This window comes from Onychomys torridus, chromosome 19, assembly GCF_903995425.1.
Source record: "Onychomys torridus chromosome 19, mOncTor1.1, whole genome shotgun sequence".
In the NCBI taxonomy this organism is placed as follows: domain Eukaryota; kingdom Metazoa; phylum Chordata; class Mammalia; order Rodentia; family Cricetidae; genus Onychomys; species Onychomys torridus.
This window is the reverse complement of record NC_050461.1, coordinates 7,165,363-7,191,345: the sequence shown is the minus strand read 5'-3', so window position 1 is coordinate 7,191,345 and position 25,983 is coordinate 7,165,363. Positions and strand designations below refer to the sequence as shown.

The 25,983-nt window shown below is 45.2% G+C and overlaps 1 protein-coding gene and 1 pseudogene across 1 annotated transcript in view; both read right to left on the bottom strand.

Moving 5' to 3' along the window:
- Positions 1–25,983, bottom strand: part of Crybg1 (crystallin beta-gamma domain containing 1) — a 55,041-nt gene that overhangs the window by 6,662 nt on the left and 22,396 nt on the right. Inside the window, exons 7-18 of the mRNA XM_036168529.1 lie at positions 21,222–21,348; positions 19,088–19,123; positions 17,731–17,888; positions 16,560–16,686; positions 16,313–16,458; positions 10,214–10,340; positions 9,998–10,030; positions 8,811–8,923; positions 6,752–6,881; positions 3,703–3,842; positions 1,160–1,283; positions 564–722 (exon numbers count right to left, since the gene is read on the bottom strand). Of these exons, the coding sequence (XP_036024422.1) occupies positions 564–722; positions 1,160–1,283; positions 3,703–3,842; positions 6,752–6,881; positions 8,811–8,923; positions 9,998–10,030; positions 10,214–10,340; positions 16,313–16,458; positions 16,560–16,686; positions 17,731–17,888; positions 19,088–19,123; positions 21,222–21,348 (1,420 nt within the window). The remainder of the gene's footprint in view (positions 1–563; positions 723–1,159; positions 1,284–3,702; positions 3,843–6,751; positions 6,882–8,810; positions 8,924–9,997; positions 10,031–10,213; positions 10,341–16,312; positions 16,459–16,559; positions 16,687–17,730; positions 17,889–19,087; positions 19,124–21,221; positions 21,349–25,983) is intronic.
- Positions 12,955–13,369, bottom strand: LOC118570186 (annotated as a pseudogene).

Sequence of the window (25,983 nt, the reverse complement as noted above, 5' to 3'; positions counted from 1 at the left end):
CTGCTGACTCACAGGCACCAAGTTTTAAAGTATCAGGAGCAAACAGGCAAGCCCATAAAGTCAAGGGCTGAAGAAGATGCCCAGAACAGTGCATGAGCTTGTCTCTTGGGATCTGGCCATTGCTTTTAAATGTCTGCTGCAGCAGGGGTGATGAGAGCACCAGTGCCGTTCTCCATTTACTGCTTCTGACCAAGAGGAAATGGACTGTGCTGTGCAGCACACGTGTCTGCACCCTCGCCCTGCTCTGCGAGTTCTCCAAACAAATCTGTGGTTTCTGATGTTGTGAGGCTGGCTCTCATTTATGGCTATGCGCAAACTAACGCCATCACCCCCTGCCTGCTAGATTACCCTTCCTATTTTAAGTTCCTGACCCTGGTTCTGATCCTGTCACTGCTAGGAAGTATTTTCCCAGGGAAAACTTTCCTATTTATTTCTAAAAGGTCTTTGGGAATTGTCTGTGCAACCCTGAATGCTCACCCTGCATTTGATGCATCCTTCTTATGCAACCCCAAATGCTCACTCTGTATTTGATGCATCTTCTTTGTGCAATCCCAAATGCTCACCCTGCATTTGATGCATCCTTCCTGGTAGACCCAAATCTGATCATCAGCACCAACATCTTCCATGACCTGGATCCTAAGAAGCTTCAGATCCTCTAGGTTCCCGTTGGTTGACATAAACAGCCCCGTTGCTTTGTTTCGAAGTCTGAAGTAAATTCGTTTCTGGAAGACAAAACCCCAGTGATAGTCACATAAAGCTGTGCTGTCGGAAGAACTGAGACACACTGATGTTTGGAAGAATCCAAAGTGGAGCCTACGGGTTAAAGAGGGAGACCACACCCAAGGGTCACGTGCTAAGGGTCATGTGCTAAGGGTCTTAGCACTCACTGTTCACCATGCTAAGAGTTTAAGGACATTTCAGAGTGATGGGGCCATGGAGCGTGCCTGTGGACAAGCAGAGCAGACACATGCATATGTGCTATTGGGCTTGGCGGCATTTCTGAAATATCCATGACTCCTGGTGCCACAAATTGATGTCTAACTACTGAGGGAAGATGAGCCAATACCACGCTTCCAATGAAAACTAAAAGGTTGAACTTATTTACAAAAATATTTCCCGAGAAGAGTCTGCTCACAGCACGGAGGGAAAATTCACATACCTGAATGAAGGGCCGGAGAGAGCCTATTTGGCGGCAGCCGCTGAACTCATACCAATTTGGCACCTCTGCAGGGGACAGCAGGAACTGCCGGCCTCTGTAGTTGCCATATTCATAGGTGACCCATCTGAAACAAGGACAAACCACGGCGGTGACAATGGCCATTTGATGGCAGCCCTAACAGTTACATTTGTTCTCCCTCCCTCCCTCTTTCCCTCTCTCCTTCCTCCCTCCCTCCCTTCCTGCCTTTTCTGTTTTTGAGACGGGGTTTCTCTGTGTAGCCCCAGCTGTCCTGGAACTCAACACAGATCCCACTGCCTCAGCCTCCCAAGTGCGGGATTAAAAGCGTACCCACCCCATCATGGCCAGCTAACAACACTATCAATTCTGAGCTGAACTTCAAATACACATTGAAGGCCTATGTTCTAGAGCATTCAAAGCCATTTCTTGATAAATAGTGAATTTTTGGAGGATAAGGGATACTTAGGTATTTAAGTCAGAATCCATTCTGAGAGAGAAATAGGTACATTTCCCCCCTCCAATAAAGCAATGAAATAGTGATGCTCTCTCAGTGGGACTCTCCAGTCCTTTCTGAAAGTTGTTCATAAAACATCTTCAGGGAGGGTTGGAGATTTAGCTCAGTGGTAGATAGAGCACTTGCCTAGCAAGAGCAAGGCCCTGGGTTCGATCCTCAGGTCTGCAGAGAGGCAGAGAGTTAATTGCAAGTGTGTTTTGGGGCTGGAGAGATGGCTCAGCGGTTAAGGGCACTGTCTGCTCTTCCAGAGGATCTGGGTTCAATTCCCAGCACCCACATGGCAGTTAAAAACTGTCTATAACTCCAAGATCTGACACCCTCACATACGTGCAGGTAATGCACCAATGCAAATAAAGTAAAAAGACTTTTTTTAAAAAAAAAAAAAAAAACATCTTCAGGTTATGGATCCTTATTGAAACAATTAACATTTACCAAGTTCTCACGTGTGCATGGGTGAGTGTAATGACTGGATAGAAATAAGCCCTCACAAGTGAAGGAAGAGGACCTAGGACATGAAATTGTATGCAGCCATGATGGAACCTGTTACTTTGATGCTAATTTAAGATAAATTTTATAACAATTATAAAACATTTTCTTAAATAAGAGTAACCTTCCCCAAATCCCAAAAATGTTAAGCTAGGTTCCTTCCATCCAGTTGCTGGATTGCACATTTGAGAACCCTGCAGACTGAGCACCCTGTGAGCCTCCTCCTGCCCCACTGACCATCTGAGGAGGATGTTCTCTATTTGAAACCCCCAAACTCTAAAATGCTAACATTTCATCTATCCTACAAAATAGTCATTAAAATGTACTGTAAAAACATTATAAGCTACAGTCCTCATAATTCCTTAGTTATGTTTAGTGAACATGGTACAACACATCTGCTCACATCAGCTGCTATCCCTTCAATATCTAGGCATCTCAGCGTGCCTTACCTGCTGTTTCAATAAAAGGAAAATGTTTCCATATCACATAGATATATATTTATTTATGACCAATTCAGCTTCAGAATTACTCAAAGAATAAAACCAAAATTTTTCCAAGTTTAAAAAATTGGCTAAGGGGGGCTGGGCATGGTGATGCATACTTTTAATCCCAGCATATGGGAGACAGAAAGCAGGTGAGTCTCTTTGAGTTTGAGGCTAGCATGATCTATACAGCAAATTCCAGGCCAGCCAGACCTTACAGAGAGACCCTGCCAAAAGTTAAAAAACAAAACAAAACAAAAAAAACCAAGACTGGATGGATGGTAGTGTAACTGTGTGTGTGTGTGTGTGTGTGTGTGTGTGTGTGTGTGTGTGTGTGTATAAGATGGGCTGGGGACATGCAACAGCATGTATGTGGAGGTCTGAAGACAGTTTTGTAGAGTCAACTGTTCTAGGGACGAAACTCAGGTCATCAGGCCTGCATGGTGAGTGCCTTTTGTTCACCAAACCATCTTCCTACCCCTCCTCAGTTGACTTAGTAATTTATACAACATCCGCAACCAAGGAAAAGCTAACCCTTTCTCACTTGCTATAAAAAAGAATGCTCCATAAATTTGCTGAGTACTGTGTTATCAAGCTTTCCTTGGGGATTTTGAGTACATAACCTAACCTTAGCAAAACAATCTGGATACATGAATGAATGATGCTTTACACAGGCTTTACCCACCAAGAAAAGTATAGCATGGAAGTGTGTAATGTTAGCCTACCAGGAAGTCAAGGACCACCTGTCAGTTCATTTAAGATAATGTAATGTGTGTTTGAAGTTTCCCAGTGTTCCTTCTTGGCACATGTCATTCACATCATTCACTTAATGATGATATCCACAAAATTTCCATCATGAGGAAATAGAGACGTATATACAGAATGACATGGTACATTTTGGGGGTATGTATGTGTGTATTCATATGAACATGTGTATGTGTTGATGTACTTTTTAATGTGCTTCATAGGAAGAGCACATTTGTAAAAGCAGGAAAAGAGAAGTCTCCTGTTTCAGCAGATCGACAAGTAGGTAACTCACTCACATGCCACCAATGACCTGAACAGAGCGTATCTGAGTGTTAAATCCCATGGACCGGAGGTTGACTGTCTCAGCATTCAGTTCAATCTTTTTTCCTTTGAAGTTTTCTCTTTCAAAAAGAATAATTGTTGGTTCAGAAAATTCCTGTTTGGGGGGAAATTTGGTCGTCTATTAGTAGTGCAGAGCTTTTGTAGATAACCTGAAGTTGATGAGAGAGACCGTCTACTCTCAAGGCCAAGGCACAGGACCCAGCCAGGTTTACCTACTCTACACTCAGCCAATCTCAATGTTTCTAGGTTACAAAGTTACAGAGGAAGGTAGGAAGCTTTCCTGCTGCATCTAAAGGCAGGCTGAAATAGACCACAGTAGAGCAGGGACATGGAGTAGCCCATGCCTAGAGAAATGGCTATATGCATGGAACACCAACCCTTTAATGAAAATTACTTTCAACTTGGAGCTTTTTAGATGGAAAGCCACAGACATGAACAGTGATGGCCAGAAAGCTGTGGTAGTGGTGGTCTGGTGATATGATAACAAGGATTCTGTAAGCTCATGCTCCCAAACCCTCCTGTAGGAGTTAAGTCAGGGGCCACAAAGACCGCAGGTAGAAGGCACAGACATTTTACAGAAGATGGCAGGACCCAACTGATTTTCAGACAAGGAAAACTTCAAATTACAGACCCTCTACCCATAGGATCTAGTGATAATATTCCCAGCATCGTAAACGGGGAGCACCCAGGGATCACAGTTATTTCCCAACTTGCTGTGGCAAGGGTGAACTACATTACTCCTTAATTTATGTGGATGTGCCCTAATGTGCAAGGCCGAGTGTGCCATCAGTTAACAGCAGGATAGTGTTCATGCATCCAGGCGAGCACTCTATCAGCTGAGCCACATCTTTATCCCACTACTGTATGCTGATGACTTTCCACATTCCTCCATATTTCATGGCTATTGTTTTCCTGTCTCAACCGCATCTTATTATTTAAATAGGCAAGCAGATAAAGGTGCTATAAAGCCAACACACACAAATATTTTCCTACATTTCAGACTAAATTCATCAACTAGGAATGCTTAGAGCATTTTACGAGACTAGCTACCAAAAATGAATAAAAACTTCCAAAACTATAGACACGCCTAGACTTCCGTATAAGATCATCTTCTGGCTTTATTGTATTGTTTATATGGTTTGATTAGCTCAGATGACAGATACTGTTTAAGAGATACTATCATCTTTCTCACACAGTTGATAACCTGAGTAGATCTGGAAAGAGGGCTCAAGTGATTAAGAACATCTGCTGTTCTTACAGGGGACCTGGGTTCAATTCCCAGCACCCAAATGGCAGCTCACAACCACTGTAACTCCAGTTTTATAGGGTCCATTGTCTTCTGGTCTTTGCAGGCACTGGTACATGGTGCACAGATACACATGCAGGCAAAACACCCATACATCTAACATTTTAAAAAGAACAGAGTGACCACAAGGAATTTCCACAAATTAATAACAAGAGAATAGGCATCTGAAGAAAGAGATGGCAAACAGAAACCCCAAATGACAAGCATAGGAGACCAAGCCACTAATGATGAGATGTAAATTGACCCCTTCCACCAAGCTGACAGTCGGGCAGTGGGAGGGAGGAGCTGTCAATCTGCCAGGGCACTGTCCGGATGTCTTTGTCAGCACAGAGTGAGGCCCTGGTCTGCCCTTGAAATCCAGCATATCCACCCTGGATAGCCTGGGACCCTTTCCACACAGCAGTACCTCACCCTGGATAGCCTTGGGGACCCCTTCCCACACAGCAGCGGGGACCCTCACCGGATAGCCTGGGGACCCCTTCCCACACAGCAGCACCCTGGATAGCCTGGAGCCTCTTTCCACACAGCAGTACCTCACCCTGGATAGCCTGGGGACCCCCTTCCCACACAGCAGTACCTCACCCTGGATAGCCTGGGGACCCCTTCTCACACAGCAGTACCTCACCCTGGATAGCCTGGGGACCCCTTCCCACAGCAGTACCCTGGATAGCCTGGGGACCCTTTCCACACAGCAGTACCTCACCCTGGATAGCCTGGGGACCCCTTCCCACACAGCAGCACCCTGGATAGCCTGGAGCCTCTTTCCACACAGCAGTACCTCACCCTGGATAGCCTGGGGACCCCTTACCACACAGCAGTACTTCTGCCCTGTATAGCCTGGGGACTCTTCCCACACAGCAGCACCCTGGATAGCCCAGGGACCCTTTCCCACACAGCAGCACCCTGGGTAGCCCAGGGCCCCTTTCCCATGCAGCACTACCCAACCCTGGGTAGCCCGGGGACCCTGTCCCCCACATGTCCCCAGGGGTTCAGGAAGCAGTGGTGGCAGAATATGAGACAGTTACAGTCAATAAACCAGATGCACAAGCAACAAGATGGAGAGCTCTCTAAAACTGGTGGCATGAATGTCTGAGTAATGTCTGTGAGAACTACAGCATGATGTCGATATAAAAGTTACACGTGCGCACTTCACAAGAAGACTCAAGCTGTGTCTGCAAGACAGAAGCGTGGCTAAAAAGGGAGAGGACTAGAAACAGGAGTTAGGGAAAAGAAAGACGTGAGGGAAAAATATGAGAGGAAACAGATGGCTGTTGTGGGTGTCAGTAAACGGATGTCCTGAGCAAGAGTCAGAGAAAGAGCCAACAAGAGACCTGGTTTTAACCGGCATAAAAAGCCCAAAAGCCGGGGGTAAAGAGATGGCTCAGTAGTGAAGAGTTCCCAGCACCCATTTCTAGTGGCCCCCAGTCTCCTGAACTCTAGCTCCCAGGGATTAGATGCCTTCTTCCAGCCTCTGAGGGCACCTGCACACACATGTGCATGCACACCCGCACATACTCACGCACACACACAAGCATACATATAAATAAAAATAGATATGTTCTTGTCTAGAAAAAGAACGCAATCTGCAGGACAGGAAGCCCCACAGCTTTAAACTGAGTGCCTTCCAGCTGCTCCCTTCCTGGCTTTAACCACCAGGCCGTGAACGGGCACTCCTGTCCAACTATGTCCACACTCACCACATCTATAAAGCGAAGAGACTTCAAGGTTGCTCCAGGCAGGCATCCCATTGCTGAGAGACAAGGATAATGGCCTTCTTCCAGCACATACTGATTACCAGAGAAATTTTCTCCATCGTAAGCAACCCAGCTAGAATAGGAACAAACACATGGTATGGAATTTCTGTAACCCCATTTAAGAAATCTGATTTTTATGTTGGGCCTGTATCTCTGTAAATTCGAGGCCAGCCTGGTGTACATAGCGAGTCCCACGACAGTCAAAGCTATATAGTGAGACCCTGTCTCACAATAAATAAATGAATAAATGAAAGAAAATAAATCTGATTTTTGTTGTTGTTGTTGTTGTTGTTTTGTTTTTATGTTTTTCGAGACAGGGTTTCTTTGTGTAGCTTTGCACCTTTCCTGGATCTTGCTCTGTAGCCCAGGCTGGCCTTGAACTCACAAAGGTCCGCCTGCCTCTGCCTCTGCTGGGATTAAAGGCGTGCGCCACTACCACGCAGGCTAATAAATCTGATTTTTAAAGGTGCCTGCTATAAAATAAGCTTAAAGCTTCTAGCTGATTTTTCTTTTTTTAAAAAAAAAATCTGGATATATTTGCTGAATTCCACCTTGTGGCAATTTAATGTGCCAAAGTTGGTTAACTTGCTAGATGGGAATGAAGATGGCTTTATTTTTTTTGATTTTATGTGTTTGCTTTCCCACCCACCTCCCACCCTTCCTCTGGGCTCCCAGCCCATGTCACTGCAAGCACAGGAGTTCCCTTCCCTGTCTAAAGACCCTTCAGAGCTGTCAGTCACTGGGCTTCCTTTTATCCTCTCCTGGGACTTCAACTCAGCTCCCATACATGCTGGGGTGCGCTCTTCCACTGACCTGCACCCCCAGCCCTTTTGTGTACAGGGCCTCACTGAGTTTCCTGGCTGTCTTGAACTCACTGTGTAGCCCAGGCAGGCCCCTGAACCTGTGATCCTCCTGCCTCAGTCTCCCAAACAGCTGGGGTTAAAGTCCTGAACGCAAGTCCAGCTCTGCTTTTCTGAAAACTTCCTTCCATACATGCTTTTCTTGCTCCGAGTGCCTGCACCCTGGGCCAGGAGCCTGCGAACCACAGTGTTTCGCCACGCTCCCCTAAAGGTGTTGATGCATTTATATCAGAATCTAACAGATGCTCAGTGAAGACTGCATATTGGATACTGTCCTCTTGCTCAAGACATAGCAGAAGCAAAACAGTCCCTGCTCTCTTGAAGTCACTCCAGCAAGCTGAGACATGATAAACAATAAAAAGTTCACATGTCTGGCAGTAAGAAACAAGGCGAGAGAGAAGAGGATTGGCGTGGGGTGGGTGCCTGAGCCAAGAAACTGACACCTCCCGGTCATGTGGTCTGCATTTGACACAAAGTCCGCTCTTTTTCACTGTTTGGCACCGAACCACAAACTAATATTAAAGGCACCATCGCTACTGTTATTAGGCTTAATTCCCCTGGCCTCTTTATAGAGGGCTCCAAGGGCTTCCTCGGTTTCCCCATTCCTATGAAGCCTTTATAAGATGGCTGCTTTCAGCACAGCACCTTGAGTTCACTGCCTCCAGCTCCCCCACCCTCCACCCCCTCTCCCAAGCCTCGTCTGTGTTTCTTAGGAATCCATCAAACTCTGCCCTGGCCCACAGGGAATCAGGTCCTCCCCTCCTCTAGTTCAGGCTGGCTTCACTACTGCCAGCACAAGCCTTCTCCGTCAGGGTGTGGCCCTTCGCCTGCCCGGAGCGCCTGCCCTACTCTTGTCTTCCTGTAGGAGATCTGCCTTGGGAGCCCCGCCTCTTTCACCGACGCTGGAGCAGGCACAGCACAGGAAACTGCTCTGAATCCTCCCGCGTGCTGAGCTCATCAGTTTCGCCAGCCCATGCTGGCACGCACGTCCTCTGACCTCTGAACCTGGATGCTGCGAAGCAAGCTTCCCAACCAGTGTGGTGGCTTCACAGCACCAGCCACCTACAAGAGTCAGGGAAGACTTGCAAACGTGTGACTTCTCTACCCTAATAGTCTGTCTCCGCCCCTTGCTGTCAGCTTACCTGCCTCCCAGAACCCTGCAAGACTTAGTCAAAAACGAATCATCAATGTGGTTTATTGTCTCTTCAAAACTTTGACTTTGGCCTTGGAACTGTGGTTCTGAAAACAGGTGAATCTTTAAAAAAGGAAAGAGAAACAAAATTATTTTCTTAAACATGTTCAGGATTTTTTAAAATTTATTTCTTTTTATGTATATGGGTATTTTGCTTGATTATATGTGTCTTTGTGCTACATGTGTGACTGGTTCCTATAGAGACCAGAAGAGGGTGTCAGGTCCCCTGGGACTGTAGTTAAGACAGTTGTGAGCTGCCATGTGGGTGCTGGGCATGGAACTTCTGGAAGATCAGCCAGTGCTCTTAACCTCTGAGACATTCTCCAGCCCCTAAGCTCAGTTTTTTAAATGATGCCTCAGATATCTGACCTGCTAACTCTTGTTACAGTAAACTGGTATGCGTTTTATAAATCCCTTAACTTTCTACTTGATCAATCAGGAACAGGTTGGCTGTACCATTCACGAGTATTTGATTTAGAGGCATCAAAGGCAATGGAACAACAGAGGCAACTTTCTAAAGAGCACCCTGTTGTTAAAAGCTATGTTAAAGGCATGTTAACGCTGTATTGTGGCCAAAAGCAAGTGCTCATCAGTTCTAACACTAGCAATAGACTAGATTCGGGAACATGTGGTCTTGCTTCCCTCCTCCTCTGAGGAAGATACTTGCTGACTTTTTAGAATCACTATATGCCAATAAAAGAGGCTCCAGTGGCGTTTGTGTCTCTGTAATTATAGGTGTCTGGACATCTGCATTAAAACAATGCGACAATGAGGTAGACCTGGGAGTCAGCAATGCAAAGGAGACCATATAAAGTGTTTTCTAATGCAGACACAGTAAATGTGAGTTCATTTTATAATGTGCCGAGAGAACCATGTGCTATTACCTGGAATATTTACTTACGTAGATTCATGAAACTGACTCGATGGAATGAAATTAAATCCAGCATTTTATAATAAAAGTTATGAGAAATGTTTAAACATGGGTCAGTGCCATTGATTAAGCACTACTGTTAATGTTTTCAGACTTAAGAATGGGTAAAATCAACAAAATGTCCCATACATCTGGCATTTACACTCACATTTTCAACAGAAAATGGGTGGCCCCTAATTATAGAATTTTTTTTTTAAGTTAGTTACCTGATTTCGTCTCCTTGGACCAGTGAAAGAATCCTAAACATTTTTTTAAAAGAAGAGAGAGAGAAAAAAAGATTACTAAAGGAGCCATGTTCAAAGCCATTTTCTTCTACTTGAGCAATCACTGTTAAAATTTGTCCCAGAATACCTTCTGCAGCAGTCATTACACAAACCGGAAGCCAGACTGAATTAATATTCCCATATGAATGAACTCCTTACCAAGCATATGGGTTGAACAGAAGAGATCTTACAATTTTTGCCTCCCCAATCCTCAAAACTGGTGTACAGGCCTTTATCCAGAACATACTGCTCTCCTGTGAAGTCGGGGTTCTCATAGGCTACCCATCTATAGAAACGAGACCATGGTTAGAGTTCGTAGTACATGTTCATAATAGAAACTGCCTCACACATCAGAAAACTGTTTTGCTGATCAGACGCCAGATTTTTTTCTGGTTATTTATTAATATTGGGGGACTGATTGCTTTGTCTATCACAAAAGAATGCCTATGCAGACTTTCTGGTATTCCTAAATACCAAATTCCTATGCCTCAAGAAAGCACCAATGAGAATAATTTTGTGCTGTAATTTTTTTTTTCTAGTTTTAGGCCAATGAAATACAGCAGATTTTAAAGAGTCGGGTTCCCTTCTTCTTCTTCTTCTTCTTCTTCTTCTTCTTCTTCTTCTTCTTCTTCTTCTTCTCCTCCTCCTCCTCCTCCTCCTCCTCCTCCTCCTCCTCCTCCTTCTCCTCCTTCTTCTTTTTATAAAAACTGTTTTTCAACATTGAAAGATTTCTGCAGATAAATCTTAACAGGAAGCTATGTCTCATATATAACAAACCACAATGACTAATAAAAAGCTGAAAAAAAGAAAAGCACTTACATTTTTTCAAACAGTATTTGCACCTTAGCACAGCTATAGAAAACCAGACTGAAACAGTTTCCAGGGGTACCAAGGACAAATCTCTTGTATGTTTACATGTTAACTTTGCAGTGATCTCAGAAAGGTGGATTCAGTCAAACCAAGTAACTGACGCTGCTTCCTGTGCCAAGGGGAAGAGGTTTTCGAATTCTGTTCCATTCAACAGATACTCAGTGTAGTCCTCAGTTCATTGTTCTAACGTTCCACTCACAGCTTAAAGGGCACACGCTACGTTCAGAACTTTGTAAGTCACTTGCAGATCTTTTACATCACATTCACCTAAGGGGGTGCTGGCATGCCCACTTCAGACCGGAAGTCGCTCCACTTACACTGACCGCCCATCGGCCACACGTCAGAAACTAGACTGATGTGAAGACCATACAGATGGAAGAAGACAGAACCCCTGTCCGTGAAGTTGGCAGACAGATAGAAGAGCATCACAAATAACTATCAGTTGTGACACATTCAAGATGGGAGGTGACGATCCAAAGTGACACAATCAGTTAACGGTCAGAACGGGAGTGAGCCTGAGGCTGACAAGGCTCTTTGCACTTTGTGACCTGCCCGCCATGTTCTATGTCTGTGCCATGACCAAAACAGATTCACAGTTCACTATATGAGGGGTCAATTTAAACAGAAATATGTCTACAGTTATCCCCTGGAGATGAACATTCCCCCAGGAGAAAAGAACACTATAGAAACTAAGCGGTCACAGGAGCTCAACATTTAACATCCAAGAGCTCACCTCTGGCCATTTGAATGCAGAAGCTGAGCCCCAGTCTCTCTCAGAAAATAAGCCTCCCCCACCCATCAGCTGTTTTTCAAACTTCCACATCCCCATTGCGAGGTGAGGAGTTTGGAGAGCCGTCCCTCTCTGTGGTCCTGACAGTGACTTTCAGGAATGCCGAAGGGGGTCCGTTACCATTGATGAGGGAGGAAGCTGGCTGAGGACCCTGTGCTGAGCGGGAGAGGCCACTCATTTACCTGCAGTGTCTCCTCTGCACACACATCTCAGGTACGCCTATGGGTAGGGAGCCATGGCACTGGAAGAGGGAGCCAGCTCCTGCCACGGGGCATTTTCATAAGATAAGCCACAAAAAACAGAACTTGAGCACAGGTCGTATCCCAGAAATCTGTGGCAGGACTCTGAGATTGAGACTTTGGGTCTTTTGGGTTGACTTTGAGGAGGGAAATCACCAATGAAAAGCAAATGTAGCCAGGACAGGAGCCCGAGCCCTACAGCCCTGTTGAACTAATGAATGCCTGTGCTCACTTCACCATGGAATTAAATAAACAATGGCTTGGTAAACACAGGACAGTGGGCAAGCCTCACTGACTCACTCAAATGGAAGCAAGGAAGTACATTAAGACATGGCTTGACTTGAGAGGAGAGCGTTCATCTAAGGTCTGGTTGAATCTCACTGAATTGAGGGTGAAGACAGAAGACACCCAAACACCCAGAGCTGAGTCTCTGTGAGATCTATAGTGCTGAGTTTACTTATACTTGGGACTCTTCTGGAAATCCTTCAGGGGCCTTGCACAGATGGGTTCTGTACATCTGAGTCATTCCTGCTGGATTTGAGGATGTAGCAGGAACGAGGGAGAAGCCCGTGACCCAGCAGGCTCCAGCCTGCTGGAATAATGGCTTAGAATTAGGATAGAGGACAAACCTATGCTTCTGTGGACAGGTGAAGGAAAAAAAATAAAATAAAAACACTTGTTTTTACTCATTTATTTAGGTTCTCACTGTATCCCTGGCTAGCCTAGAATTTGCTATGCAACCAGGCTAGCTTTGAACTCACAGAGATCATTCTGCCTCTGCTTTCCTGAGTACTGAAATTAAAGGTGTGGGCCACCACACTGGGCTTATTTTATCTAAACTCTAAAAGTGTTTTTGTTTCTCTCTCTCTCTCTCTCTCTCTCTCTCTCTCTCTCTCTCTCTCTCTTTTTTAGAGAAACATTGTTTAATGGTAAAGCTCAGCACACTCCAGCACCAGGACCTGCATGGAGTCGAAGCAGCAGGGATGGCTGGGTGACCCCATGGAGCCTCACATGGTGAAGAGGATGAGGAAAGCAACCATCAAACAGAAGAGCCCCATGGCCTCAGACAGGGCAAAACCCAGAATAGCATAGGAGAAGAGCTGTTGCTTGAGAGACGAGTTCCTGGCATAGCCAATAATCAAGCTACCAAACATTGTTCCAATGCCAGCCCCTGATCCAGCCACACCAACTGTGGCAGCCCCAGCACCAATGAACTTGGCGGCTGTGTAATGTCCCGGGAAACAACATTGGTGGAATTCCCTCTGGCCACCTAGAGAGGGGAGCTGCTGTGGGAGGCTGTTTAGATGGAGCCTCTGGTCTACTTGAGAGGGAGGCAGACACAGGCCTGATTAGACCCCTGGCACAGGAGCGGATCAGAACTGGAGGAACGAGCAGTGCCTTGGTGGTCCGCACTTTTCAATCTCCCAGCTTTAGCCCTTGGTCACCTTTGTTTTACTCTTAGTGTTGAAAAGTTAACCCAACTTTCACTGCTTGGTCAGGAGCACAACACAGAACAGGAACCATAAGCAGCTGTGTACGGGAATTCTTCTGGATTCCTTAAGAACTGGAATGTGGTTCCTCAAAGGCTGAGTTGGTCTCATGAGCATCCTTCATAATGTTTCACAGCTAATGATCACGGGATTTAATACCACATGATAGTGCCTCCAGGGTGATACAGACCAAGAATTTCAAAAGCTTTGTTCTGTCTGGACATGGTGGCCTACATCTGAAACACTCCATCCCTCTCCCACCCCCAGTTTCCACACCCACCCACTGCACTTGGGAGGGCTCTGAAGCAAGGGGATTGTATCTCAAACAGTAAACAAGCAAAACAAAAAGTTGCTTCCAACTTTGAATTTTTTGATAAGAAATAAAGGAGCAAAGTAAAGCTGGGTCTGGTAGCACACAGCTTTAATCCCAGCACTCAAAAGGCAGAGGCGGGCTGATCTCTGTGAGTTTAAAGTCAACTAGCTCTACATAGTGATACCTGGTCTTCATAGAGTTCTAAGCTATCCAGCATTGCACAAAAATACATAATAAGAAACAAAACAAAGCAAAAATTGGGTTGCTTATTTACCAGTAAAAATAAAGCCATTAAAATAAAGCCATTTTTTCTTGGAAACTATTAAAAACTGAATAGGCCAGTCGCCCTCTCCACAGCAGTGCATCCCCTCCTCCAGGCCCCACCTCCTCCAGGCCCCACCTCCTCCAGGCCCCACCTCCTCCAGGCCCCACCTCCTCCAGGCCCCACCTCTTCCAGGCCCCACCTCCTCCAGGCCCCACCTCCTCCAGGCCCCACCTCCTCCAGGCCCCACCTCCTCCAGGCCCCACCTCTTCCAGGCTTGTCTGCACACAGACTAGAAGCTCCCCCAGCTGTGCATTCCCAGGGTTCCATCTCTGTCTCTCATAGCAGCGCTCCTGTTCCACATCAATGCTGTGTCCTACCTGACGGTGTAACAGACCTCAGCATGTGTGTGTGTGTGTGTGTGTGTGTGTGTGTGTGTGTGTACAGCCATGCCTCCCTTCTACTTCCCCCAATACCATTTTCTGCAACAAGAAAAAACAACAATGCCCTGTACTAATAGTTAACCTACATCAACATCTACCCAGCGTCCTTCACTTCCTCCACTAGGGTGGATGACTGACTGGCCTGTGACTAATGAACACTGATCCCTGGTGAGTGTCAAAACCCACACCTGTTTCTCCAGGACTGATGCTCACTCTAATTTTTTTTCAGACATAATTAGCTGTAAAGGCAACCTGAAATACTGCAGAGCCACGACACCATTTTCAATGGCTTCTGCCACATGTTCAGATGACTCCTGCCTTTGGTAGACAGCCAACAACAATCATAAAATGTTAGGACAACAGAACAGGATGCATGGAAGGCATTTTCTGCTAAAACTGGAATCCAGAGGTCACTGACGTCATTCTGCCAAGATGGGTCACAAGCAACAGCCTACACAAGGACGTAGTGACTAACTACATAAGCATATTCTACTGTAAACATGTGTCAGATATGTCAGGCTCATGGGGGAGGCTCCAAGAAATGCAGTAGGGCTGAGGCTAGCCTGGTTTAGGTAGGCTAACACCAACTACTTTCAACAGAATCAATGTCAACTTCTTCCATATGTCCATATGTCCATTTAATAATATTCTCACTTAGAAGAACTCAGAAGAGACACCACCTGGATTGTGAGAACAATTCCCTATAACAGAAATCTGGCATCTGTCTTTCTGATGCTCCTGGGGATCACTCCACACACTCCAATCATATCCACTGACCCTAGGGATGAAGTTATACGGGCACAGCCACCTCTCTAGTTCAGACATGTACCGACGGTCCACAGCAAGGAGACAAATTCAAACCTGGAACCTGAGCATGCAATGAGTTGGGAGAACAAAAGCCCAATGTGGCTGAAGGCTACCAGGTGAAGAGGGCCCCCTAAGGTGAAACCACAGAAGCGAGCCCAGGTGAGACAAGTTCTGATGATGCTGTCTGTTTGATCCCTAATATCAGTCATGCCTGCAGCACGGTATTTTTGTGTTTCAATGGTCATTGTCATTGTTACTGTTTTCAGATAGGATCTGACTATGTGATGCAGTCTGGTCTTGAACTCAATGTTTTTGCTCCCACCTCCTGAGTGCTGAGATTAAAAGTCTGTCTGTTGAATGCTGAGTAAAGGCCTGTGCCACCAGGCCTAAAACAAAACCTTCTCTAGGGCTTTTCATTTGTATAAGCCAATGAGTTCTGTTCTTTATGGCAAGCTTGATCAGGCACTTGCATCTCAGAGTCCTCTCTCAGTGCCGACTAGCACTGGCATTAGTGAAAGTACTGGGGCCATAATTCCAGCACTTGGGAGGCTGGGGTAGGCCAGTCCCAGGTCCCATCACCTGTGCTACACAACCAGACTCTTAAAAACAAAACAACAAATACGAATTGCTAACTCTAGGTAGTCTCAACGATTGTTTTTATATCAAGATACTAGTGAAGAAACACTAGCAGGGTTGGAACTATAGGACAACCTAATGGACTTTGTCCCAACCTCAAGGTCAATGCTAGCTTGTTCTTTTTATTTGCTTCCTGTCGAGAATAAACAATCTACCGATTTAGAAAAAGGGCAGCAGGTCTGCGTATTTCTACATGACACCCAAAAGCCTGCTCCAAGTGGGGAAAAAAGTTACATCAGAATATTTAAAAATAGCTATAAAAATAGCACAGGTGTAAAATATCAAGTGACTGAACTAATATTTACCTGTCAGATGTTTACTGAGGACCAACTCTGTGTCATGGACTCTATTAATTTAACAGAAATCCCAGTGAAACCCAAGCTAAAATTCTCAAGTTAGTTCACTTACACGCCACTTAGTACATTGACTGATTGTGTCTTCACCCCATATCCGGTCTCCTTTAAATTAGCGACAATTCCTAAGACATCAATACTGGAGCTTTTGGAGCCAAAGTTCTTTTCACTGTACATTACCATGTGAGCATTGGAAAAATCCTATTAAAAAAACACACACACACACAGATTCAAGTTCAAAGGGTGGCCATTTATCATCCAAAAAAGAACACAAACAAGCCATTGGCTTCTCTTTCACTTACACTTAATATAGGTCGTAAGGACTGGAGTTCTGCACCGTAGCCTCCCCAGTCTTTCCAGTCCCTGTATTCTCCTTCTTCTAGCAAGTACTGATGACCAGTAAAGTCACACTTCTCATAGGCAACCCAACTGCCAGAGAAAGAACATGAGCAACTTCTCAGACGCTTACAATCTTTGCCGCAGGCCAGTTTTACTGACAAGTACAAGTATAGAATTAGGTGTGAATTTGTATTACTATTGAAATTCTCTAAATTTAGAGGATAGCATATAAGTGTATGTGTTTTGTGAGAATTGTTTAATATTTAAGAGAATTTGTTCAGAAAACCTAAGAAACAGAGTTCTGTAAAGGAGTGTAGGGTGTGTGTGTGTGTGTGTGTGTGTGTGTGTGTGTGTGTGTATGCATGCATGTGGGTGTATGAGTGTGTGTGTCTAATAAGAATTCAGATGAGGGGTTGGAGAGATGGCTCAGCAGTTAAGAGCACTTGCTGCTCTTGCAGAGGGCCCAGGTTAGGTTCCCAGCACGCACATGGCAGCTCACAACTGTAACTCCAGTCCCAGAGGATCTGACACCCTCTTTTAGACTCCTTAGACACTGTACACATGTGATGCACAGATATACATGCAGGTGAAACACTCATACACATAAAATAAAAATAAATAAATCTTTTAAAAAAGAATTAAAATGAAAACCAGCAAGTCAAATGACAAACTTTCTTCAAATAGTAATGAAAATAAAGTTTTCCCTGTTTACAGGACAACTTCAGGATATACTCCTACAAGACATGTGCAAGATCTGTAAAATTCAAAAAGATCACAAAAGTAGAAAGAAAATTAATTAGTGGTTCTTTAGTTTGGAACACAATATTTTAAAAATCAGTTTGATTAGCCTTGCATCAGACTTCCCCACAGCATCCCTCCAGCTACCTTCAAGTCCAGTCCACAGTGGCCTGAAGAGAACATGAACATTGTGGGAATTCACCAGACCCAGCTGGGGATGTAGTGTGATGCTCAGGGGGTTCAATCCTCACCACTCCCTACTCCCCCTGCCCCCACCCCCTGCAAACATCACCATACCATAATCAAGAATGTTGGGTTTTTGGGGGGGAAAGACAGCACATTTCTTATTTCATTAGGGAAAAAAGAGAAATCCTTACCAGTTACCCATCTACTTACATGCCTCTTAGAACTTTCATAGACCCCACCGATGTGAAGGGCAGATGGTCATTTCCAGCTGTTTCTTCTGTCTCGCCTCCCTCCGTGACAAGACTACACATTTCTGTTTCCAGCTCCATACACCTTCCTTCAAAGGAAGGCTTTTCATAAATAATTACCTGCAATAGAAATGAGGTAGATACAACAATCATTTGGGAGAAGTTAAGTAGCTAAACATTGTGTCTGCCATTCAACAGCACTTACTTGGGCTAGGATGTGTGCCTCTGTGGTAGAGCACTGACCCAGCATATGTGAGACTCTGGGTTCCACCCCCCACAAGACACAGCCAGAAAACAAACAAACGAACAAAGAAGCTGGACATGGTGTCAAAGGCCTGCAATCCCAGCGCTCAGGAGGGGGAGGAAGGAGGATCCCAAGTCCAAAGCCAGCCATGGGCTTCATAATAAAGACTGGATGGAATCAACAAAAACAGAGCCAGCAAGATGGCTCAGCATGTACAGACCAAGTTCAGTCTTCCCAGACACACACGATGGAAGGAGAGAGCCAACTCTTACCAAGTTAAGACCTTCACATGTGACCTGTCACATGTACCAACACACACACACACACACACACACACACACACACACACACACACACACACACACACACACACCAAATGCAACTCAAAATAATAATAATAGTAGTAGTAGTAGTAGTAGTAGTAGTAGTAGTAGTAGTAGCACTAAACCTTGGAATGCAAATTAAATTCTTAAATTACATATAAAAAATTAGAGGTTGGGGATTTAGCTCAGTGGTAGAGGACTTGCCTAGCAAGCTCAAGGCCCTGGGTTCGATACTCAGCTCAAAAAAAAAAAAAAAATTAACTCCATAACAACACCTACTAATACAAACAAAAGTCACTGGGTGTCCCTTCCCCCTTCCACCCACAGTGTGGAACACTCCAAAGCCAGGGTTTAAGAGAACAAAGAGCCAGAGGATTCTAAAGTTGATTTAAAGATGAAAACAAGCACGTGGTCAAAGTGCTTAGTACAGGTGTGGAAACCGACAGCAGAGGCATCTGGAGAAGGGAGAACTCGGCTCAAACACCTTCTTCTGTTGCCAGCAGCAGGCTCTGTGGCAAAGTTAATTTAACAGTGAGGCTTAGCCTCGCCAGCAAGTGAGGCTGGGCGGTCCCTCTGGCTGCAGCAAAGGGAGGCTTATAGGGGAGGTCACATTAGCGTCACAAACTTGAAGGTAATAGACTAATCTCTCTCTCTTCCCTACTCCCTCACTATTCAACTCTCTCTCTCTCTGTCACACACACACACACACACACACACACACACACACACACACACGCGCGCGCGCGCGTTACCTTGGGGTCTGTAGGGAATTCCACTTTTCGGCCACCCTGAAAAGAGAAAGCAGCACAGTGAAAACCCAGTTCCCACCGAGTGTTTTCAAAGCATCACAGTAGTTAAAGCACACAGTGTGACTACTTTCTGGTGTGTTTTCATCCCATGAGATGACGCCAAAATTATCGACTGGAAATGAAGGCAAGAGGCTCACATGGTGCTCTAAGTGAACATGCACACCTAGTGTGTGCTTCTGTTGTTTCTGTTTGGTGTTTTAGAGCTAAGGAATTGAACCCAGGGCCTTGCCATGCTAGGCAAGCACTCCACCACTGAGCCGCAGCCTAGCTCCTTGGGTTATTTGCTTTGTGTTGTTTTTACATTTCTAATAGAATTTTAATTTGTATTCCAGGACTCGGTGCTATTGTTTTTCTTGTTCTTTTGAAAGAGGATCTCACTCACAAGGGAGACCAGCTAGCCTCAAACCTGGAATCCTCCTGCCTCAACCTCCTCAAACTCTTCTTATTTCTCTTGCTAAATAACCCTAAGGTTTGACACATCTAGACCAAACGTCTCCTAGGAAGGGAGCTCCGCCTTCTACACCTGCACAGCTGGCCCTTCATCAGGGCTCAGGTTTGGCTGGCCCTTCATCAGGGCTCAGGTTTGGCTGGCCCTTCATCAGGGCTCAGGTTTGGCTGGCATCACCACCCCTCCCCTTTGGTCTACCGCTCCCAGCAGCCTCACCCCTGTGTGTTTCTTGCCCGGCCCCTGAGGCATCTGACTTTGCAACCAATAGCCTACAAAAGTGGTGAAGTTCACACAGTCTGGAATAATAAGACAAACTATTAGGTAACCCTTAAAACCTCTCGCAGGGCTAGGATTATTACATTTTTATAATAAAAAGGAGGCTTTTTTGTTAATGTTTAAAAAAAAAAAAACAACTCAGAGAAGAGAGTATTACATAAAAATACTAGACAGGCAAAAGACAGTGGTGGATAAGCTGAGAGATGTTCCACCCATGTGTCTTGAAGATCTTGAAATGGCCCAAATAAAGTGAAATCACAAAGAAACAGGCTAACTCAGCCAGGCCTTCCACAGCCTAAGGAACACCTTCCTAAAAACAACCTTTTGGGAGCTCAATAAACTTCAGATTTTTAAAACTATCATATTGCTCTTTCAGCTTGTAATAACTCTTTCATGCCTTCCCAAAGCTAAAACTGGGCTCTCTGGAAGTGGATTTCATTTTAGAAGAACACAAAAGCTTCACGTCATCTGCATTGAGATCTGCAGATGATCAAACTGAACGTTTTATTAGAAAGGAGATAAAATTAACTTCTTAATTTGTCTCAGGCTGACTCTGAAGATACCTGCAAAGTGGGGTTTCCCAAGCAAGTTAGTAGCAGGGGCTTCGCTCTCTGGCGCTGAGTGAGCACCCAGCGTCACGTGGTGCACACCACAGCCCCATGTGACAGCCTCATGCTGCCTAAGCCTTTCACTCCAGCAGAACAGCCAGAGACAAAGGCAAATATGGCGACAAGGAAAAGGAAGCGCAGGCTCCTTCTAAGGCAAAACTACTTGGGAGGCTAAGTACTTGAACACTCACCATAACTCCCCTTATTTCTGTCTGACTCAGCCCTGCCTCCTGCACTGCCACTGGGCTGCTCCTTGGCATGCCCTGCCCAGCTGTGAGTCTGCCCTGCCCCCACATGCATTCTCTGCCAGCTCCAGCTATGACAATCCCGCTCCTATTGAAGACTCAGCTCCACTTATCAGAAAGTTTTCCCAATTGTGAACCTGCCCTGCCTCTCCTCCCACTAACTGGGGTTGTATTCACTGTTGCTCCTACCTTCCATAACTATTTCCTCCACTTCCTAGGCCTGCTCTTAGCTGAAGCTTGGCACAGACATCTCCTCTGGGAGGCAGAAGATGCCCTCAGGGCAAAGGGCATAGTCTTGTCCCCTCTTCTTAGCTGTGAAATTTAGTAAGTTATTGCTTCTGTTATTTCTACCCAGCAACAGGACTCATCTATACATGTTATATATGCATGTAAAGCAATAAAAGCTAGTTTTACTGTTCAAAGTCACAGCTGGTAAGATTATGGAGGTCAAGCTAACAGAGTTGTTGCCCTCAGAACACCAAGTTCAGTTCCATGTTTACCATTTTCAGGGGCCGCATGGATCCGATGTACGCTTCTTCAGTATCCCAGAAGGATAAATCAGGGTATTCACCAGGCTCCAGGATGAAGGGGACACCTTGGAATCCGGGCTCCTCATAGATCAACCACCTAAATCACCACCACGGAAGCAACGAAGCAGGAACTCATGATTTATGTTTTTCTGGTCCCTCCTGCATGGTACACAGGACCCCGTGACAGGGAGGAGGGCAAGAACAGAGGGGAACGTGGCCACATGGGCATGGCTGCTCCTAAGTGTGGGTGACGTGCAGCCCCCAGAGGAGCCAGCTGTATGGTGTTCCTCCAGCCTTTGATTTCCTCTTGGCTGGCTTTAACACCCACTTTAAGCCATGTTATAACTATTTTTACATGTGAATGTCTCTGTCACCTAGTTAGAGACCCCCCAAGTCAAGCCATCTCAAGCCTGGTTTCACATTAGTATTTCATTTGGAAATAAAGACTTACAAAGTTCTACCTAATCATTTCCCATGGGGTCAAAAGTCTGTAACAGTTGACCCCTCCAAAACTTACAAGGAAGGCTACCTAGAACCTAGGGCTAATCCTCTCAACAGTGCTACCAGGAAGGAATGCTCTTGTCCCTATTTTATGGATGCGGTTAAGTCACTTGCCCCAAGGCAGGGCTGCTGCAAGCTGACCCCTGATCCCCACTCCCTGTCATTCTTTCAGAGCAGTGTTTCCCATTGCAGGGAGTGTACCAAATGTAATCTGCTCTTCTCACACCCACAAAGCATCCTCACTGTGTATACTGCTCAACACACACCACTGTCCTCAGGGCCGAAGGTCCAAGGGCTGCCTGTTCCCAGGGGGCAACGCCTTCTGAGCACTTGATTCTCCACGTAAAGACATTGCAATTCCAAGTTCTTGTATTGGGCATGTCAGCTGTCATTTCTGCTCTGATCAGGGAGTGGCAGCCCCACCCTCTCCTGAGATAAGGCCAGAGGACCATAAAAGCATGCCCACTGGAGCTAAGTGCATGTCTCTGGGAAGGTGCAGCTGCTGGAGAAGTGATTTATGTTGTGCAGTTGTTACTGTTGCTCCAGAAACCCAGACTAGCTCCTCCCTCTGTCCCTCTTTCTTGATCCCCAGCCCCACACAGGGGATAACTTTGGTAGTCTGGCTGAACCACCCAGCTGTGGTACTCTACCAATCACACTACATTCCCAGATGTTGTGCCCCAAACGGGAGCTCCAAATGAAATCCTTCAAAGCAAGACAGGATCTGAGGGTGGAGTTCCTCTTGTTTCTGATTTTGGCCTAACACTCTATTTTAGTGAAAGTGTGTGTTAAAGATGCCCTTAGACACTCTTTAGACTAATTACCCAGAGATCTGCCACCCAGTTCTTACTAAAAGGTGCACGAAAGACTACGAAGCCCTGTAGTACATCTAAGTGGAGATCAAAGCCCTCAACGGTGTCCTAAGGCAAGATCACAGTTACAAAGTCAGAGGGGTATAGCGGGGAGGGAGTGGAGGAGCAAGGAGGCCCGGATGATGGGGCTCCTCACATGCTAGCTTACATAAATGTACTCAGCTTATACAGTCTAGATATTTTTAGTGCTTTTCTATGCAAACGTTACACTTCAAAACAAGTTAACTAAGATGGGAAAAGCCTGTCTTTTTAAGCACCCTAAAATACCTCTAAGCCAGAAGGCAGCAGGCTGAGGGGACACTCTTAACTTCTTACATCTAAACCACGACAGTCAGGAAGGCACATACATTCCTGCAGCCCAAGGCTGGCTTGGGCTCACTACACATGAGCTTCTTGATTTGGCCAAGGAATGGAAGTCCCGCAGTCAACACTGTTGGGTCTGAGTGCCTTACAAGTGGATGTCTGTGCTTCTCACAGACAGCATGTGTGGCTCATGCAGTAACCCTGAAATGTTAGAATGATTTTTTAAAATTTATTCATTTTCATGTGCATTGGTGTTTTGCCTGCATGTATGTCTGTGTGAGGGTACCAGGTCCCCTGGAACTAGAGTTACAAGAGTTGTAAGCTGCCATGTCAGTGCTGGGAATTGAACCCAAGTCCTCTGGAAGAGCAGCCAGTGTCTTAATTGCTGAGCCATCTTCCCAGCCTAAAATGATGTTTTCAAAGTAGACTTCTCATTGAGGGTTTTCCTTCTTTGGGTTGAACTGTAATGGATATGTTCATCTAACACTTATTTATTTACTTATAATCGATTTCACTTTCCTTGAAGCACATGGGCTAGGCACAGCATCGACAGAAGGTGGGGGATTCTGCGAGGAAGAGGAAGCGGAACATATGAACTGGCGAATCTGCAACTCTGTGTCCTGCCAGCCCTCCCTCAGTGAGCCACCACTAGGGACCTTCCGAGTAACGGGGAAGGTTGTACGCCAGGTGCACTTGGGGATCTGAAAATGCATGCACAGAGCTTCAGGAGAGCAGGGAATTTTCTTCAGGCAATGCCATTTCTGTTTCTAAAGATTTTTTTTTCCTTTTCCACTAATAGGTAATGAGCTTAGCTCATTAAAACTATAGTTCAGAGTCATATCAACCATACTGTCAAGATGCATGTACTTATTTTTTTTTAAACAAACATGACTGAACTGTGCATGAATGTATGCATAAAGAACATACATGACAAACATGTGTCAATGTATGCATAAGGAACAGACAAGATGACTGTGCATGAATGTATGTATAAAGAACATTTAAAAATATTGCTGAACAATGGCCATTGTATATTAAACAATCTGTATATTAAAATGTCATCATTCCTTTAGAAATACCCTTTAGTTCCATAAGAAAAATCATGTGTGCTTGTTCTTAGAACAAGTAATTAATAGTGGACCACCTAGTATGCAAAACTAAGCCGTGCATGCCCCACTGGGTCCTAGGAGATGTGGTTGGACATAAACATTGGCCAAATATTTATGGAAATTAACTGAAGATTAAATATGAGGTTATTCAAAACTTCTGAATAACTTTGCAATGGAGATATGTGGGAAGTGCCACGTTAACTAGGCAAGCAAACTTGATGTCATCAGGAGGCAGGTGGCTGTTTTGTCATGTGTTGATACAGCATAAATGCACGACACCACCTCACATGAAGTGCCCTTGCCAAAACTGTTCAACCTAAGTCTAATCATACTTTTAGACATAACCCTTCGTACAACAGATAGTTAGCTAATAAGAGGATCATGAGAAAATAAACACTCAGGAAAGCCCATGCTCTAAGACAGCTGGCTGAGGCCTTAAAAGCCTGGCTTGTCCTGCACCTAAGGCTCAGGGGTCATTGCAGAAGAGGAGGAAGGAAGATTGTAAAAGCCAGAGGAGTGGGAAGTTTACTGTGAGACTGAGTCTCCTAGGAACATCAAAGAAGCTACATCCATGGAGTCTCATTATCCCCGCTGCCTAAACAAGACATGAACACCACCAACAGACATGCTAGCATGGACGTGGGGGAAGCTCATGAGGCCCCCACCCTAGACACAGATCTCAAAACGACTCAGGAATGCTGAGGGTGGGAGAAAGCCTTCCCCAGGGAAGAGCTCCCAAATTGGTTATCCAAGGCCTAATGGTCGGCCCTGAAAACATACACATATAAGTAACACTGTACAGACAGAGAAGGTTGTATTTATATATTTAGAAATGTGTGTGTGTGTGCATGTGCACGCATGCACATGTGAACAATTAAGGAAGCCCCCTAATTTAGAAGAAGGTAGGTGGCACAGGGATTAGAGGGAGGGAAGGGAATGAAGGAAATGATGTAATTATACAATTTCGAAAAATTATAAAATAATAAAAAAGAAAGAAACAGGCCCCACTCCAGAAAAGAAAACAGGCCCACTCCAGAAAAGAAAACAGGCCCAGTTGCACACTTCTGTAACCCAGCTCTCAGGGAGACAGGCGGCTCCCTGGCCTCACCAACTGTCAGTTTACATGACAATTACAAGCACAGGCATGAACAGGCAAGCACAGTGGACTATGGGTGCATGTACTACGACACACGGAAGTCTGGCCTGAGCAGCAAAGAGACTGACAGGGGCAGAAAAACAATGGACTTCAAGGAGGGACTCTCACAGGAACCTTCTGGTTTGGGGGTGAGACAGTGTCTCTCACTATGGTGCTCAAGTTAACCTGGAGCTCACTTTATACTGCTTTAACCTACCAAATGTTGGCGCGACAGGCATGCGCCACCATGCCTGGCTCTGGATCTTGATTTAAAACAAAAACTATAAAAGACAGTCTGGAGGCAACCGGGAAAATGTGGTTCTGGGATGTCATACTATCTTAGGACACAATGCAGTTTTCTTAGGTAAAGTGGAAGTTATTATTTCATTACAAAGAGATTCAGACTGAGTCTATAGGAGCAAAGGAAGAAAATATCTGTAGTGCAGGTCAGCTGACAGCAAAAGATAACAAACAAGAAGCTGGGCATGGTGGCGCACACTTTTAATCCCAGGACTTGCAGAGGCAGGCAGATCTCTGGGTTCATTCAGTCTGGTCTACAGAGTGAATACCAGGACATCCAGTGCTACACAGAGAGACCCCATCTTTAACAAACATGGGAAATGTTAACAATCACTGAGTCTAGAGGGTGGTGGGCAGGCGTTTCCACTATTCTAGTGGTGTTCGAAAGCTGGTGTAATACAAATGGGTACTAATATAACATGTTCTACAGTAGACTACTTATAGTTACTATAAACAGAGCAATGAAAAACACAGAAATGCAGGCAAACCAATGGATGTGTGTAGTCTTAGGA